This window comes from Calidris pugnax, unplaced genomic scaffold, assembly GCF_001431845.1.
Source record: "Calidris pugnax isolate Ruff unplaced genomic scaffold, ASM143184v1 scaffold24, whole genome shotgun sequence".
In the NCBI taxonomy this organism is placed as follows: Eukaryota; Metazoa; Chordata; class Aves; order Charadriiformes; family Scolopacidae; genus Calidris; species Calidris pugnax.
In genome coordinates this window covers 39,715,702-39,735,666 of record NW_015090922.1, presented here as the reverse complement: position 1 = coordinate 39,735,666, position 19,965 = coordinate 39,715,702, and the positions used below count along the sequence as shown (strand labels likewise).

At 41.5% G+C, this 19,965-nt stretch overlaps 1 protein-coding gene across 6 annotated transcripts in view; it reads right to left on the bottom strand.

The window, feature by feature from the left end:
• ARID1B (AT-rich interaction domain 1B) overlaps positions 1 to 19,965 on the bottom strand; it is a 313,503-nt gene that overhangs the window by 74,381 nt on the left and 219,157 nt on the right. For all 6 annotated transcript variants that reach the window (XM_014950916.1, XM_014950919.1, XM_014950920.1 and 3 more), the window contains one exon: positions 13,632 to 13,721. In XM_014950916.1, coding sequence (XP_014806402.1) covers positions 13,632 to 13,721 — 90 coding nt within the window. The remainder of the gene's footprint in view (positions 1 to 13,631; positions 13,722 to 19,965) is intronic.

Below are 19,965 nucleotides of genomic sequence, written 5' to 3'. Positions count from 1 at the left end.
AGTTCCATCATCCCAGAGGGTGCAAGATCCCTCTCAAATGAGGTTGGCTTTGCTATCTTCTCTTGAGCATGGACAGGTAAGGAAATAAGGAAAAGGAAGACTTTTTCCTTCCTGTTTCCAGGAAGAACACCTGTGCCATATTATATTCTCTCACTGTCTGTACAGTAAGTTGAAGCACGGCCTTAAAATAAGTCATGCTCCAACTTCAGAGAGCAGATGAGTCATTTCAGCTATAGATGTGATGTGGAGAAGGCGGTAAGATCAGGTCTTTACTGTGACCTGGATTCCATTACAACAAAGAGGAGTTCATCCCCATCTACCTCGGTGAGAGCCCAGTGAACGATCAGAGATCGGTGCATAAGTTCAGAGTGTTTCAAATATTTGCAGAAAGCTTAGAGAGAAAAGGGGTTCCTGGTCAAGACATTAGCATTCTTGCATCATAAAGAGAAAACAACATCAATTCTAGAAATCTTATCAGAAATGAAAGGGAGCAGCTGGCATACATTCATTTTTCCTTATTTACACACATTTTCCCTAGCGTTCAACTTCATTTTATAACCGATACAAAAAGAAATAAATTTTCTTCCCAGAAAATTAGATCTAAGATAAAGTTTGCTTTTGTAAAGAAGGGAAGTAGGATTACATTAGAGCTGCACAGGAGTAAAGGCGGTGGAGTGATTCAACAGCCAGACTGCCTCTGTCAACCTCGGTGACAACAAGGTGGGGTTTTTGTCTTTTAAATAAACTGCTAGGAAACGGCTGTGAGTTAAGACTTTAAAAAGTGCAATGGCAACATGCTCATCAGTGAACAAATCTACTCCCTTCCCTTAATATTAGTGATAAACGAGGTACAGATGATGCTTGACTCGCCATCACAACAAGAGATTACTTGCCGAATAAACACTTGAGTGGATTTTGGCAAACTAAGCTATTTTGGGAGTAGCTGAATATAGTCATCCTGCCAGAAGTATTCTCTTCCTTTTCAGTTATTTTCTATACTATATTTACAAACCTAAAGAATCGTCGTCTTTATTAAAACCCAATTTAAAGTTGTAGAGTCATCATTGCATTTTTATAATTCTAAATGAAACACTAGCAAGCTATTAACTATTATCACCCCCTAAGAATAACAACCTATGTTTGCGTCTTCAAAAAGAACATGCATATAAGGTTTAAAAATAGTCAGGTAGCAGCATATTTTTCTTCTTTCTTTTTAGCAAAACATAGAGAAAAAACACAAAACGGGTAATGCTTACGATAGCAGTATTTCTGCTCCTTTGATAAATGAAAAGACAAAAATGAAGCGTCTGTTGTCCTGCACAGTACTAACGTCTGGTAATATCCATCATAGAGCTAATACCATTTATGATGCCTCTGTAAACCATTTAAAATCTTGTTTTTATCTTACGCATATATACACACAAAACAGATAAACAACAGTAAATTACTAAAGCTTTACGAAATTATGCACTAAGGTTGTCTTAATTAGATTTAATACACTGACCAACACAAAATCATCCGTTTGTTGAATACTATTCTCCTTAGTGCTAACCATGAAAAACACCCAACGAAACGTGCTGGGTGTTGCTGTAAAATCTGAAACGGGACTCTTTAGATGTTTTAAAGTCGTGGCTTGAATATGAAAAAAGAACCTTTCTGGGAAAGCAGGAGTTCAAACACAAAGGAAGCGACTGCAAAGTAACAGGTTATTGCCTATCTGCTGACTGACAGCAACTGTCTCTGGGCACGCACTTAAGCCACAGTCGATGCGAGGTCTTTTGACTTTGCCAGGAGTAGTGCATCGATTTTCATGAATGAATTAAAGCTGAAAACACGTGGAACACTTACTCATTTTAAGCTCAGGCAAACTTTGGCGTTTACGGCGATAGCAGGCCGTCGGTAAATTACACGTTTGATAAATAAAAAATGAGGAAGGATACAACTCAAAGCAAAGGTACTTTGCGAAAAATAACTTATGTCAGAAAAAAAAATACATCAGGCTATCGCTCCTTCTGGAGAGGCACAGTTAGTGACAGGGCATGGGACCGAAACAGCCGAGGAACCCTTCTGGGAATAAGGAATTTCCCCTTGTTTGAGGGCAGAGGCTAAAGCAAGACAGGCCTATTACTGGGAAAATCATGGAATAAGCAGAAAGAGACTGGAGGCACTCACTAATCGTCAAATAATTAGAGAAAAATAACATCTAATTATCTACTACAAATCAGCTCAAAAAAATTTAAGTATGTGAGAAGAGATATCTTCCACTACCCATAAAGGAAAAACTTGTGTTTTTTTGGGAATCACACAAATTTCCAATGTTGGTATGTTAGCAAGGCACTGGCCACTACGCTTGAGAAAAAAAGAGCAAATGTTTGCACACCCACGACACTTTTGGGGAATCACACAATTTTCCAATGTTGGTATGTTAGCAAGGCACTGGCCACTACGCTTGAGAAAAAAAAAGAGTAAATGTTTGCACACCCACGACGTGGTTTCTGGCAGACTCTCCTTCCCTCAACCAGCCGTATGGGCTGCCTTCACTGCCTCAGGATTCCCACCAGAGAACACAACAGACCTGAGACAGATCTAAAGCGGCACCTCCCAAATGCAGCTCGTCCACAGGTAAACACCACCCAGACAGACGAGGCAGGGTAAAGCTCAACAGTTTGATGATTAAGAGCCTGGAGCATCTCTCTTATGAGGAAAGGCTGTGGGACTTGTGTCTTTTTAGTCTGGAGAAGAGAAGACTAAGGGGGAATATGATCAATGTTTATAAATTCTTAAAGGGAGGGTGTCAAGAGGATGGGGCCAGCCTTTTTTCAGTGGTGCCCAGGGATAGGACTAGAGGAAATGGGCACAAACTTGAATATAAGAAGTTCCACCTAAACATGAGGAGGAACTTCTTTCCTGTGAGGGTGGCAGAGCCCTGGAAGAGGCTGCCCAGAGACGTGGTGGAGTCTTCTACTCTGGAGACATTCAAAACCCCCCTGGACACGTTCCTGTGCAACCTGCCCTAGGTGGACCTGCTTTGGCAGGGGGGTTGGACTTGATGATCTCCAGAGGTCCCTTCCAACCCCATGTGATTCTGTGAAACAAAAAAACAATCTTCTGCACTGTGGATAAGATAAAATTTGGCAACCCGCTATCACAGCAGGAGGCTTGGGAAGATCTCAGTTGGACTGAAGCTTGCCCTGGCCCACCTGTCTCAGATGGCAAGGACAGCTCAGGAAGTCTTTGGACTGGTGAACCAAATCTGGGGTTTTGCCCAGATAAACATGTCCACAGCCAGCGCCTCAGAGCACTGTGAGGAAACACCCAACGGAACAAAATTCACACGTTAATGAAGAGTTTTAGGAACTGAAAGAGTTCGTTACTCTGACATGAGCCTGAACTATCAGGACCCTAAATAGGCAACCAGGTTGTGTGCTCAGACTGACAATAGTGCTGGAACAAACATCTCCAAATGGTGTGTTCAGACCTGGAGATGAGCAGCACAGACTGCAGGACCTAAGAGAAGACAATGGTGTGTTCAGACCTGGAGATGAGCAGCTTACAGACTGCAGAAGCTAAGAGAAGATTGTTGTGCCACTGCTTATGGGGGGACACCACTACCTGGTCACAAATTACTTACTGTCACTGTCACAGAATGGCACGGTACCTCCCTAGCTGCGACTTGAAATATACGGGGGGACACCACTGCCTGGTCACAAATTACTTACTGTCACAGAATGGCATGGTACCTTCCTAAGCTGTTACTTGAAATATATGTTAAAAAGGACACAAGGAGAGAGATTCAGATACTGGAAAAAAATCTAAGCAGCCAAAAATTTTATACAAGTCTAAACAAATAACAGCAATGAAGAAACTGGGGAAGGTGTAACCCACGTACCAGAACACAACCCAAGTAAATCAAGTGAAACCACGTGGGTGGCAGAAGAAAACCAGCCTCTAGAGCAAGCAGGCACAAGATTTCTTTACGTTCAAGATAATGAACTTTCCTCAGCTCTTATTCTCACTTTCCAGAAGCCAGCCTTACTAAAAGATGCCCAGCTGGACAGGTGACAGCAAATATGAAATCTACGTTTGTCATACATGGAACATTGGACTTAGTAATATACACTACAGTGAGATAGGCTGGTGAGCACGAGTAGATCAGTTTGCAGTGTGAACCTCATTTAGATGACGCAAATGCTATTTCTCAATATTTCTCTCCAGTTAATTGCCAAAAAAAAAATAATATTCAAATAAATAAAACACCTTCACAAACAGATGGCAAACAAGATTCTGATCCAAATTTAGCACAGCTAAGTTGCAGCACTGCATCAATACAGTATCTTTGGACTGGCTCTGGTATGAACCTGTTAGATGTCTCCCAAGCAGCAGCACTGACAGGGATAATACTTAGGTATTGCATACACCAGATCTTTGCTAATATCCTTGGGACCAAGTGAACACTTCTGCTGACAAGCAACTTGGGCAACTGAAGGGTAGCAGCATAAAAAAAATGTACCAAGACCACTGACGTAGAAGAAATGAAAAGGCTTATTCTTTAGCCTCTAACAAGCAGGCTAATACTCTTCTCAATGTTAAGATTTTTACTCATATAAAAAGCTAAAAAAGGATTTTGAAAATTTCATTTATTTAACAAACAATTTTTTTAAAAAGTCCCAAAGAGCTTTTAGGAGAAAGTTCTTTATCGTTTCCTTGATTATCATGAAAAAAAATTATCTAATTTCTACATTGAGCTCTTTCTTCAGCCCACATAAAACATTGTCATCTTCTCCAAGTCCCTCAGGGTGCCACTAAAAACATCCAAAGTTCTCTAGGCCAGAGTAACAGTGACATGGTCCCTTCAGTATCTGGACATTTTCATGTTGGCATCTGCTAATATCTGCAGAACCACCACCACATTTCTTCACGCCCATTCAACAAAGGATATTTCTCTGCTTATTTGAAAGAGCAGTTATGAAAAACATCACCTTCGCAAAATTGGGGATTCTTGTGAAGTTCATTGTGGTATTTTCTCCTTTTCACAAAAGGATCTACGTTCTGTTTAAGAAAAAGCGCTGGATCGGTTTTATTTATTTTTTTTTAAAGTATCTTCTTATTATGCTTTAATATCTAGCTTACAGTCTCCTCACTGTTTATTTGTCTGACTGCTTCTCTTCACGATGTGAATAGCTTTGGGGAAGATGGAAACTAATGACCTAGCTAAGGTTTTAACCCAGACCCCCCAGTGTTTTACCAGCTGCGCTATTAGGTTAACCGGCTGAATCTCTTCTGCCTCTCTCTCTGATATTACAAAACCCAGCCTATGTATAGCATGCAATAATGTTTAAATTTTTTCCCACCCCTAAACGTCCCTCTGCTACTGCCTAGCCTTGAAATTCGTATAATCTATCATTGATAAATTAGAATCTGGGGAAGGATCAGACAGATTACCCAGATGGTAGCTGAGGAAGAAATATCCAACCTTTCCTAATGCAAACCTTGCGTAATGCCCTCTGATGTAAATTATAAGTGCTGAGGGCAGAGAAGGGAAGGCATTTGTGGACATGCTGATGCACAGACAAAACAAAAAAACATTGCTCATCCACCATCTTACACATAATTTGTTACTGTGACATGCCTTATGCAAGATGCTTTTACTATGGTGCTCGGAAAATCGTGGTAACGGTGAATTGTGGTACAAAAGCATCCCACTACGCCCTCCCAAACGCCCCCGAAGCCAATCCTCAATTTCAGCAGGTAGCTTGGGCTGCTGGAATTAATTTGAGCAGCAACATGAAAAACCTGAGGAGTCCGTCTGCTTTACACAATCAACATTTGTCTAAGTTTCCCTAATAACATGCATACTTATGAAAATCACGGAGGAGAGCAAAGAAGGAGAGGCATTTTTCAACGCGTAATGTGCAAGGCCTGCAGGCTTAATGGTCTAAATTTCAGGTTTGAAAAATTTACCCTCCCTGGAGATTCCTGTTCAAAGCTTCCATGGATCAACTCAGATCTTCCTTTTCATGAAGTAAATATATTGAATACCATGAGATATAGATGGATTTTGTGAACAAGACTAAAATACACACGACATGCCTTTTCTGCCTTGCACACAAGTAAAATAATTCATAGTGTTTTTTCAAAAATACAAAAATCAGCATGTTGTCCTCAGTCCCAAAATGCCCTAATCTCAGACTTATTTTACCACGAGCTGTGATTTGACTGATTCTTCCCTTCCTTGATTTGCAGTTGTCCCCTGACAAGTGTTTATTCTGCAGCCTTTTGGAATCCTTTGGGATGGAAAGACCTACCCAGTGTTAGCAATTAATATATACATTATATAGATTTCAGCTCACTGCCCTATGTATTATGAAGACATGAAGGGTCTTAGATCAGAAATTCTTTATTTTTAGAGAAGCTTCATAAAAAGGTTAACTGAGGGGGAGCAGGAAGTTCTGGAAACGATGGTGCTGTCGAACAGGCAGAGCACGGTGGCTCCTGGTTTACAGGCCACCACGGGAAGCTGTCCCAGGGACAGGGATCGTACCCAGTAACCTCACGTCGAGCCTGGTGACAGGAACATTGACTGTCACTTTGTCAAGTTCTTCATCACTGACTGCTTGTGGCTTATCTCGCTCCCCGAGCCCAGAGGCAGGGAATCTGACGGCTGCCTAATGAAGTCAGTGGAAACTTTTCTATTGAGAAGTCTCTCCGCTAGCAACTATATCAGCTCTCTCGGAATAATTTAATTCCGCTCCCTAATCTCAAAAAGAGAATCCCCAATTTAGTTTAAAAAAATGAAATAAAGATTCATCCCCAAGTATAACAAGATTTAGCATCAGCAAGAAGAAAGCAATGACCAGCTGCTAGTATACAATATTTCCTTGGGAGACCTGATTCTGGGTTTTGATTCTACAGATATTATTATCTACTTCAAATCCTACTTCTGCAGTTTTGCTCTCTCCCAGCGTGACTTATCACATGTAAATCATTCCCTTTCCTCCTTCCATTCTTCTTGCAGATGGCCAATACTGCTGTATATTCAGTGTAGGCCACAATTAATCAGATCAACCTAAAGCTAAGACTGGCTGGTCCACCTTTGAATTCCAAGTACAGCCTGAAACCAGCATCCTGAAATGGCAACTGATTTCTTTAAGAATTAAACCAGGTTTGGCAGAGTAACATCATTTCTAATTCTTTCGGGCAAGAAAAGCAGATCTTCCTGCAATGCTTGAGAGACAAACAGACCCAAAACTATTTGTTCCCACTGCTCAGAGTGAAAACCAGTGACTTTTTACTAATCAAACTTGACACACTGAAAGCTTTTTTTGTTGTACATTGCTACACGATGTAGTGCAATACAAAGAGGTACAAAAAACGGGGGTGTTGGGTGCTATTGCAATTAAAATAGCAAAATAAAACAGCGTGTATACATTTAAAAAACCTGCTCATCACATCAACGCTACCTTTCAGCGCTCTACACATCCACTTTTACAATCAAATTAAAAATGCACTGGCAAAGAAAATGATAGACTGATCCTTTCTTAAAGACTGCTGATAAATTTAGCACTCACTAAATTGAGAAAGGAGCGTAACATTTTTGAGTCGCCAAAGAAGTCGGGTGCACGGCTCTGCCTTCACATCCAGATCAGCTCTATATGTTCCTGTGCATCACGTTCCTACTTCATCACATAACTTGAGATGAAGAAGAGAGGTTTTACAGAGCCAGCCTTGCAATGAAATAACTCCTTGTAAACACACGTGAGGGTTTCAACTAAAACCTGCCTTTCCTCCCAAGGTGACACACTTTTCTGGCTGGGCTGAGGGCAGAATTCCTCCGACCCCAGCTTTCTATGCCTGAAGATGTCCCCCCAGCCTGGCAGGGTGTCCCCATGTACCTGCTGGAGCCCTGGTGCTCCGTGGTGCCCCAGGTGGAGATGGTTAGGGGCACTGTGCAGGAGAGGCACTGGCACATACCTGTGGCTTTGCACTCAGAGCATGTCTCAAGCACCTTTCTCTAAGAGCCTGAAACACTTCAGTCTACATCAAGTAAACTTATTACCAAGTCTGATTTAACCTTAAGTGGTGTCATCGTTAACATGGCAAGCAGAAGAATTTTAATGACAAGAATCATTTTATTCTCCAGCTCCTCAGTGCTCTGAATAGAACCCAAATCCCCAAATGAGAGCATAAAAACATATTCTGAGGGAAGAAGTCTTTTTAAGACCTAAAAGCAAACTACAGTATCTTTTTTGTTGCAATAAGAATTCTTTGATCTATTTTCTACCTTCTGGTTTCTTTTTTAAAGAAGAAAATAGATTTCAGGGAAAAGAATCTCGACCATCAAACGTCAGTATTAAGCTATAAATCTGATCAGGAATTGTAGGTGCAAAACACCAGATTGGTATTCTGTGTCTTCCACCCAAGCAAAAACATTTATATTTTGTTAGAACAAAATACATGACAGTGGAATTTATGTTATGACTGTGTACAAATAAGCATGCCCAGAAAACAGTTGAAGGGGAGAAAAAGACCTATATGAAATCTAATGGGCAAATTAGGAAATTGTAGTTACAGGAATTCAGTTGCTACTTAGTGTTTATAGGGAAGCACAAAGAGAACATCAAAATGCCTGATCACATCCCATCTGTTACTACCTCTCGCTGGATAACATCTTGGCTGCCAAAAAAGCTATTTAAATTTACTACTTTGCAGCTACTGATAAATATCACTTCTGCAAAGATCTAATACTAAATAAGGACTAGATCCGAGGATAAAGCTTACAAGCAGTTGTGTCAAAAAGACCCAAATTTTGCTTAGTGTAACACCTGTATCCTACAAGCCTGCAGTTTCTTACTCCCCGTCTGTGATATGTTTTTAATAGAGCACACAACTGTACAACAATCCTCAAAAGCTGGATCATGTCAACAACAGAAAGAAATAAAGCCAGAACGGGAAGAATGACATTAAAAAAAAAAAAAAGAAAAAAAGAAAAGGTACTGGGAGGAGGTGATGGAGAAGAGGAAGGCTACTATTCAACAATTTTGGAGGTGCTTACTCCAGGCACTTTCCACATAGATCTGACAGGCACAGAATGGTGCCATGAAACTGCCTCCAGCAATGGAATACATTTTCCAGCACATCACAGCAGCTGCAATGGCATCAATTCTGCTTGCAATCCATGTCCAAACAGAAAAGTTCTCAGTGGTCCTATTTCAGCATATCTCAAGGACTAATTAAATCCTCATTACTATCTTCTAATTATTCCAGTGCTCTGGGATTTCACTGAGCAAGTCCCCAATGGTGCATTAGATGAAAAGGGTTAAATAACCTGTGTTGATTTTGAGACTCCAGATCTATTTCAGACCTTTAGCATATCATCAGCATTATCATGAATATTTAACTACGTACCGCTGTGAAAATTATAAGGAGAAAACAATTAAAGATTTTTTAAAAATTAATTCTGACCCATATACATTTGCACTAATAAATAAGGCTTCTTTAAGTATCCCCATTATGAGAGTGCTTGCTAGAGTAATAACGTGAAGTCATTAACTGTTTCCATTAAATTCAATGGTTTTCAGGAGCTCCCAATTCACTATTTTAATATAAGACTGAAACCTGACATGTACGTCTCCAACTGGAAAAGCACGAAAAAATATCACTTAAAAGTTGGTAAGTTTTCTAAGCTTTTTCAGAATTAGGTAAGGAACCATTCATTTCTGCAGGGGTAAAAGTGCCTATTTCATCATTATCGTGACACATATTCTCCCACTGGCATTTGCATAGGTGAGTATTCATTTATGCAGACAGAATCATCCTTTGCTTACGAAAGTAAGAGTGGGAGTACAAGCTGATGGCCAGGATGGGAGGCTGCTTCTTCACACTGACACTTCAGGAATCTGATTTAGGGGGTAGGTTTGGATATGCTGGGCTTATATTTGTTCCATACAAATAACTTCTAACCCACTGAGCAGGTCTGGCACCTCCTTTTGAGGCACCTCCTCAAAAGTGCAGCTTCCAAGCCCCAAACAGATGATTTAAGTAGGTACAGCTGAATAGAAGGAACTCAAGCAACTGTGTACCTTATTTATTTGCTAAATGGTTATGACAGCTGTGGTACCACTGCTGCCCTACCTCCGGGGGCTGACGTAACTAAAGTTTTTTAAAATGCTTTGACTTCAATAAATACAAAAAATCAAAATCCTACTTTCGATTGCAGTAAAGAAAAGTCTGGAGTAGCTGTATCAGAAACAAAGAGCAAAACACGCATCCCCCTTCCCCCCAGAAGCATAGCAGGTTTAAGCTTAATTAGTCATGACCACGTTTTCATGTGGTATCCCCAAATAATGGTAATTGCTGGGATTCAGGAGCAGTCAAAGGCACGCGTAGGTGAGCGGGCATGGCTATTCCTGCTTCTCCAAGAGACTTCTGACCCCAGTCCTGCACTGCCTGCTTCCTCTGTCTCCAGACCTCTCCATCTCTGACAGTCCATTAGGGTGTATTGGACTTTACTTCAAGTCCTACTTTCAAAGACAGGGGAGCTGAGCCATTGGTTATGCACACAAAAGTACGTGCAATTTCTTCTTGCCTAGGTAGGCAACGTGTGGTGGTAGAACTGGAAAAGTTTCATCGATTGGGCATCAAACAACGGGGGCCAGTTACTGATTCTGGGACGAGAACAGAAGTGGGCTGCCCAGAATAGCACGCTCCATTTACACTGACCCAGGTCCAAACGTCCTACAGCTTGAGCAGGACATGAAAACTTCTCAAATTATTTTTAAAAAAAGCAAGGGTTTTTTTATGCTTACTACAAAAAGTATGAAATAAGCTATATAAAAAGCAAGCTGAAGAGCACACAAAAACCCCCAAGAAATTCTTATTACTGTACATACTCATACAACGTATATGAGTCCCCTACTTCCACACGCAGAATGTATATGTAAAAATATGCTCATTGCTTCATGCTGCACTGTATGACAGGGGATGTATAGTCTTAGGCAGGCAAACATAAAAATCCCAGCTGGGTGCTGAGCAGCCATGGAAAGTAGGGTAAAATATAATCAAACACTTTCATACTAAAATAAATAAGTGTAAACTTAATGGTTCAAGGTAGTGGCTTAGCATCCAGAAGTACTACAGCTCAGACTCCACCTGTCAATCAAGCTTCACAATATCTGGTAAATAACATCTTTTTCAAGTATTGAGAACAGGGGATTCTGCTCAAGAAACAATTAGTAGTTTTTTGTTCATTCCATTTTCTCTCTAAACAAGGAAAGAAATATTATATGAAGTGCTAAACCAAACAACATTACCTTATCCTATGGAGGGTCTCTGGGTTTTTTGTTTTAATTTTTTTTTCTTTTCTTTTTTGAGGGAAACTGTATCAGTAAGCCAAGAGTTTAAATTACTGTAACAGATGCCTATGGATCAGGTGTCCTTAGCAGCAACGATTTTCTGCTCAGGTTTTTATCAGTAAATGACAAGCACCTTCCCTTTGAGTCCCCATCGCTCCCCCTCTTCCCTTTCTTCAAGTTCAGTGGAAACCAGTTCAAGCAAGCAAAGGAATCAACTAATGTAACAGCCTTTTTAAAAGGTGAAGTTTTCCATTTCAAAGGAGCCTCTAATCAATGACAGGGCGCAAAAGGGAATGCACGCATGTTTATGCGCGTACAGCACAGACTTTAGAGAAGCTTTGGGGAACATGTTCTTCAAAATCAATATGGCCTAGCCAGTTACAAATTCCATATCTGCTGCATGAAACAAATGGACTTCTTGTACGAGCTGGGTCACAAGGATCATGCACATTACATCAGATTTTGCATATGAAGAGAGTGCAAAAATCGCAACATTCCCAAACACATTTTCTCTAAGAACATAACCACAATTCTCACACACACACCCCCGCCCCGCACAGAGAAAGAACCCAACTAAGTCAATCTGTAAATTTTATTTCTCTCACTGCTATTGGCTTGTCTGACTTCCCAGTTATGGCAGCTGTCTTTTCTGTTTTACTTTTCAATACCCCTCTGCCTCCTCTGATCATACAATGACCCCCGTTTTTGTTCTACAGCAGCAAAGGAGAGGTTCGATCCTTCCAGCTCTGCTGCATTCATCCCCCAAAGCTGGGTGAGGAACACACACCACAGAAATAACTATTACTGGGCAGTGTTAACATTTTATGCCAAGACCCAGTCGTACCATGAAATGCACACATCTTTCTGAGATGTTTGGGTCTTCGAAGCCTCAGTCTGATCCATTCCTGCTGCCCTGGGACATTATATCCCACAAAACATCATGGATTTGTACTGGGCACAAATAAGGCCACCCTTTTTTCACCATCTTTCTGAGATGTTTGGGTCTTCGAAGCCTCAGTCTGATCCATTCCTGCTGCCCTGGGACATTATATCCCACAAAACATCATGGATTTGTACTGGGCACAAATAAGGCCACCCTTTTTTCACCAAACATGTACATTATTCTAAAAAAAAAAATATTAAGGGGAAATTAAGTCCCTGCACTAACAACTGTGTATAAAGAACAACCGAAAAGAAAACAAACTAGTTGAGTGTGGAATTCTGTGTTTCATGTTCTCATTAATCAGCATTCCTGAAGGAGGGAACATCCAACACAGAAAACCAGCAAAAATCAAGACTCTCTCCTCTTCTTTTTGAGTCCTCTTAGTTTCTCCTGGATGCTATCCCAGAAATTTGTCATTCTGTGAGTTCAACTTGTTTCACTGTGAGAAAACTTCTAGTATTTATGGTATCCCCATATGGTGCTACTTGGAATATTTCTGGTAGCAAGACATTTTAGGAGGGGCATTTCATAAATAACTCCATGTTTATCACAGTTATCATGTGTCTGTTCTGCAAGCTTCTCGCTGGCACACGTTAACCACTGCATGGACAGGATGCCCAGTTTACAGCAGTTGATGGTATGTATGGCCAGGCAACAAAGCTGTGACAACTATCTTTCATGAGCTAGGGAGGAAGGAGGCAAAAGGAAAAGAGCCTAAAGTTTATAAATGGCAACATTAAGAAAAAAACCAAAATAACCCACTCTGTTTATTTTTGGGAGCACTTGCCAGGAAGCACCCTTTTTAGAACAGTGCTGTTGCCTGCAAGGTTTTCCCTTGCAAGACTTCCAAATCTTTGAACCATTTCACCTAAACAGTTATTTTCCCTTTAAGGATATTTTTATTTCTAGAACTGGCTAGAGGACTAGCTATTGTGTCCACGGAAAGACATCAGAGATGAGAATTTTAAGAACAGTAGCAAAACTGCAGTGCTTGCAGCTAGTACTATTTCTATACATCTTCATTCCAAGAGAGACAACGAAAAGTTGAATTCTCTAGGATATAAATCAAGTATTTACAGCAAACTGCCTTTATACTCTGGGCAGTCACCGTATTTTGAGAAAGCCTTGTTTCCAATTATATTTTGGTAAAACCTGCTATTCAGTTGTTCTTTCCCTACAGAAAGAAACCACACACCCCCCCCCCAAGCCTTTTTATGATGAGGACTGTCATTATTTTCCCAGGGAAAAGAAAAGAAATACCAGGAAATCTCTCATTGCTCATGTGTGACTTAAAATGCATTTGGCACCAACTAAAAAAGCCCCAACACCTAACAAACCTCGGTCCTGTGGCATTGGTGACTGGCTCAAGGCAGGGTGGGAGCTGGATTCTGACTGGCTGCCAGGAGGCTGCGGTGGCATCTGACTGCCTGTAACACACAGAGAAAAAAAGGGAAAATAGACTTGCTTTTAATATTGCAATGCACAAATCCAAGCCTTACCGCGTTTTTCAACCGCTCAACAGCAAAGCAAGTACCAGCTGTATAAGGTAAACACCAACCTCAACAGGTCTAGAGTTTTTTCAGGTTTTTTTTCCTTCTTTTTCCTTTTTTTTTTTAAAAAAAAACAACAAACCCATGGAGGAAACATGCATAAACATATTTAGCAACAGGCATGGTGAAATGTTCACTTTCGTATTGAGCGAGTTCCCAACCTCACCGACATGATCCAATTTATAGCTGCAAATCTCCTGACACATATTTCTGCTGGAGAGTTTAACAAAATCCAACTCTGCCGAACAATAGGGCTCATCCTGCCGAGCTTAAACTGGCCTCCAGCCAGGCAGACGTGGACTGCTGCCAACAATATTACCAACAAAAAAGTCAGTCAATACAAAAATGACTAACAACAACAGTTTAGAAAGTATTTCAATGAATCAGTGGTTTTAATGTTATTTGAATGTCCGCACAGAATATGGGAATAAAGAAGAATATGGAGGCGCACGTGGTGAAACTGAAGCACGTTTGAAAGACATCAGGCAGAAAGGGTGTATCTTATTATTCAGATAAAGGCAAAGGGATGATATTTGCTTATTAAAATATCCCTCCAGAACAGACAGACCCATTTTTATAGCCTTGTTCGAAAGACACCCACGCAGTTTATCCACCCGGAGAAGAACGGCACTCACAGTGCTGTCTGCCAGGCTCGGGACACAAAATCTTCCTTTTTGCTATTAGTGCAGGGTCAAGCAGGTGCTGACTGCGTTGCTGTGAGTCACTCCTCTGGGTCACCACTCAACGGCACGTCAAGCCAGGGAGGTCCAGGCTGCCACAACACCCCGATGGGCTCGTGCCCAAGAGCCAACCTGCCAGAGCCCCAGCCTTGGATGTCCCCTGGGACTCCTCTCCGCTGCTGGTCTCTTGACAGCCCAAGTGGCTTGAAGACCACCTCAGGTTAGGCAGCGAATATATACTTTAAGCATTTAGACTCCACAGTGATGAGCGCGGTATAAATAGCAGCAGACAGATTTATACCCTTCGTTCTCAGGAACTGCTCGGATTGTTTTCCATTTGAAAGAAATGGAAAGAATAAAAAAACCCCAAAACCACAGGCAATAGATTATGTGCCTGCTGAGACTCATTTCCTCCTGCTCAGCAGCCACCCCTCCGCAGTGACAGGAGCGAGAATCCCGTGGCTGGTTCTGGCACCAGGAGCCCGGCTAACAGGGGGCTAGCAGGGGCTGCATGCTCTTTGGAGCCACAACAGGCCCCAGGAGACCTCATAGCAGCCTTCCAGTACCTGAAGGGAGCTACAGGAGAGCCAGAGAGGGACTCTTTGTCAGGAAGTGTAGTGATAGGACAAGGGGTAACGGTGTTAAACTGGCAGAGGGGAGATTTAGATTAGATACTAGACAGAAATTCTTTCCTGTGAGGGTGGTGAGGCACTGGAACAGGTTGCCCAGAGAAGCTGTGGCTGCCCCATCCCTGGAGGTGTTGAAGGCCAGGCTGGATGGGGCTTGGAGCAACCTGTGTCCCTCGGGTGTCCCTGCCCATGGCCAGGGGCTTGGAACTCGATGGTCTTTAAGGTCCCTTCCAACTCTGATCATTCTATGATTCTATGATCTGCAGGAAAACAAACATGTCTGCTCTGCCCCATCCACTTCCCAGCCCCAAAGCAAGTGGCTCTCGGCACCATCTCTAAAGAAAGGCCAGATTGATAAAGAACAAAAAGAAAACCCATAAAATGTAGAGCGTAACCACTGCCTAGCTATTCAGATGAGGTGCATTTGCACTAAAAAACATGACAGCCAACATTACCGGGAGCAGCTGTGACAACTGTCTCAGAGATGCAAATGCTGGACCAGAGGCAGAATTGCTCCTCCAAAAGACCAAACATGCCACTCAGCGCCGGAGGCTTTGGGATCCACAGCCCATTCACGAACTCTGAGGCATATGACAATAATATTCCGGCTTATGTTTTGATGTCACTCAAGAGCGGGCTGCGGAGACGGTAAGTGCCTGCATTATAATGAACGCTTTCTGCTTGACAGGAAGGATTCAGTGACTCAAGATTGTAAACAAACAGCAATTCCATGTTAACACGGGGCACTGCCACTTCCACTGTGTACGCCCGAGGCACCGCTATCAGAATACTTCAAGCAGATCTGAACCATCGAAGATTTTTATAAATACTTGGGGAAAAAAAAATAATAATAAAGGCAGGGGTAATCCTGACTGCACCACCCAGGTCCCAGTGGGATGCCCTTCTAGGTGGAGGCTTGGCAAACTTTGAGAGACATTAATAGCGTGTGGAAGATTTATGCCCCACAACATAATTCTGAATGCGTTTATACAAGGTCTTTAGTTTTTTTACATTGATTATAACTCCAGTTATCCAGCAGGAGCCTTATCCTGCACAGGCAGATGTGGAAGCACGGACCAGGAGTCAAAGCCTAGAACAGTGCGTGTACAACATGTACAGGGAAATCATTTTCATCTGCATCCTTAGGGAATACAGGCTCGGGAGCTTCTCAGATTCACTGAAATTATAAGCCTCTGCAAACACTAATGCTATTTTATTAGTTCACTTAAAAAAGTGAACCAGAAGTTTACTTCTGGTCCTTTTCTCTATTGGAAAAAAAAAAAAAGTAAAGCAAAATTTTTCACAAAGGAAAACAATTCTGTAAACAAGCCCAATGCTACGCATATTCAAACAAGTAACGAACTTGCAAGAGAAGTGTCCATTATGCTAATTATCAGTGGGTACTACAAGTTATCCAGGTGCTGGACATGAAAGTATCACAACAAAATGTTTTCAGTCAAGCTGCCATTTTATCCTCAGAAGTGATCTGAAATGCAAAGAAGAGGTTAAGCGCCCAAATACCTTTGAAGACTTGAACTGAACTCTTAATTTGGGTATCTAACTCCTATTGATTGGGAGCTGATGACAGGACTTTAAAAACCTTTGAAGATCCTGTCTGCCATGCTTTTTAAGTTTCGTTGTCATGAAAAGAAATGACCTTAAAGATTTTCCATTTCTTTCCTTTAAATGATATTAATCCTTCTCTCTTTCAACCACTATCGTAGCTGGGATTCTTGGAAGACACTTTAAATAATACATGAACAGACTTTTGTATTTTCCTTGGGAAGGAAAACTTCTACAAAAGAAAAACAACCTCTTTTCTTTTTAAATGTAAATTCTACAGCTATTTAAGAGAAGGAAATCCTCAGTGTATTTTTTCACTGACAGACTACTGCCTCCTTTGACCCAATGACACACAAATGGAACTTTAAGCAGGGATGACCATTTCCCATGTTTTGTATATTATTGTTGCCGCACCGGCAATATACTCCACCTGCCCAAACTTATGCAAAGTAAACACTATGGATGTTTCACAGTATTTTTACTACGCAGGATCACAGCAAATACAGTAATGCATGTCAAAAGGACAGATGCTGCCACACTAATTCTTTCACCTATATGTAACAGAGATGCAAAATGGTATTCAAATTTATATAGTTACCTTGTAAGATCAGCTGTTAGAACTACTAAAACCAGCAGCCTACCTAATATCATATGTCTGTTATTTAAAAAAAAAAAATCAGTTCAAGAGGTGAGAAAATTTAAAAATGCTTAATAGCACAGCAGTAAGCTGGTTTTCTATTTTTAAAATTATGTTAGAAATGCTTTTAGGTATTTTGCATGAGACTTTGAAAATCTATGCTTGAAATAGCCAGGACAGACTGCACTGCACCTTCGGAAAAGACAGTTGGAGAAATGGTGATTGCATTATGACTACAGCCATGAAATCTGCAGTTAAAGTGTAAAAAGTAAATTCCTTAGAGCCAACGTAACAAGGAGGAGCAGACCTTTGATATCCTGCTGAGGAGGGGTCCTTACGATGAATTACGGCCCAAATTGGTACCGTTTTGAAACATGCTGAGGGCTCTCTGCTCCCGTCACTGTAATGACACTGGAGGATGCTCGGCAGCGGTACCCTGTATCGGGTGGACAATGCCTCACAGAACTGAGCCTGAGCAATTGAATCAAGAAAGCACTTCAGTGGTAACAGGTTCCCCACGGGAAATTACTAGTTAAGGAGGGAAGGAGGGGTATCAGCACAGGAATGTTAAGATGCATGAGGAACTGGAAAATGGGGGGGGACTGATCACAGCCTGTGTTGAAAGGGGAACATCGGGCTGGAGGAAAGAAGTTAAAGAGCACGTGGGTTGTCTTCGGGATAATTCTCAATTTAATTTTTCAATTAAGAGCTAGGACTGGATGAATGACATTGGCCGATTACAAAGCACTCAATACAGATGATGATCAAAATACTATCTGAGGAACTGGACCGCCTTTTGGGATGAAGTAACAAAAATGCAAACATTTATACTCATAGACCAGAAACAGGCCTTTTCTAACTGAAGAGCTCTAGGGTTATCAGTTAGAAATGGGAGAAGAAAAAGAAGGAAAATCTGACCATATTGGTTGACCTACAGATGGTTACAACCTACAAACAGCTTTAACTAACCATTTGATGTCACCCTGAATCAAACAAATTTATTATTAGGATGAATAAGGAGAATTGTTTCCAGCAGAGGTGAGGAAACAACGCCATTGCTGACGTGTCAGTGGTGAGCCTTCACACAGAAAAACCCAAAAAAGCCTCATGCCAACTCAAACGGGAACTGAGAATGGCTACCAGCATGATGTGACAGGAGGCTGAAAGAGTATTATTTAGCATGGCAAAAACTAAAGCTGTGATTTTATGACTTCTTTTTAAAAGTATATTTGCAGCTAAATATCAGGGAGGAAAAAGAGCACAATGTTTAGTAGGATAATCAAACCATTACTGGAATTTGAAACAACTTCCTTTTAGGAATAATGAGGTCCAGGAAACCTAGTGATTAAGATGAAATGTGATAAAATAATGGGATTATATCACACAGTCGATGTGACAGTAAAAGCCCACAGACCGGAAGGGATATTCTGGGTCTTGGATCCCTACATCAGAAATGAAAGATCATAAATAGGCTTCTATATAGGATTGCTTTAAATGAGCTTTTCAGGAAATTGGAAGTGAGGTGCAAATGACCTCAAAGGAAAGAAATATTTCTATGGGTAGCATAAAGAGAAACTGGTCATGTGGTTTGTGTTATCTCTTTCATCTTACAAAGCCTGTGACCCCTTAAGAAGAAAGATTATTTTCTTCCTTAATTTATGCATTGCAACTAAGTTTCCTGTTGTATCAACAGTAATTTTTAAATGACTTACTCAAGGGAGTACAAAGCAAGGGTTGCCTGCATATCCCCCCCAGATTAAGACACGCAAAATACTAAAACCTTCCTCGTATCCACACATGAACCTGAGCTCAGCTGCTCGAAAAGGCCAGTGACACCAGGACCCTTTCAGACAGAGCAGCGGTGGCCCTGCTGAGCCACTCTTAGGGGGGATACATGGAGTCAAGCGTGCTGGAACCAAGCCTCCTGGCTCTGCTCAGCACCAGCCTGCAGCTGATAGCCCCTTGTAGGGGGGTTATCATAGAATCATAGAATGGTTTGAGTTGGGACCTAAGAGATCATTGAGTTCCAACCCCCCTGCCATGGGCAGGGACACCTCCCACCAGACCAGGTTGCTCAAAGCCCCATCCAGCCTGGCCTTGAACCCCTCCAGGGATGGGGCATCCACAGCTTCTCTGGGCAACCTGTTGCAGTGTCTCACCACCCTCACAGGAAAGAATTTCTTTCTTATCATTGTAGACTGGTAATCCACTGCTGCCTGCTCACCGAGACAACATCCACCATTCTGACCCAGGGTCTTGGGACGAACCCCAGAAGTCCTCCCACCTCAGGATGCCCTGGGTGGCTGGGCTTGTTGGAGGTGAGATCGCAAGTGGCTGATTTGTTCTGCCACAACAAAAAGGGTCTGTAAACACGAAGATTATCAACTTAAACCAGGCTTATGGGTGCTCCACATTACAAAAAGTTACCAAGACTGTTGTTGGGCCTGACCCAGATTTTCTCTGTTACCTTTTAAAACAAATGCATCGTGCTCCAAAGACACGAGATTCCCTAAAACACATGAGTATTACTCACAATCCACATAAAATCAAAGTTAAAAAAAACACTTCTCATGAAAGTATATAATTATCCGACTACTAATCCTTGAAAGTTA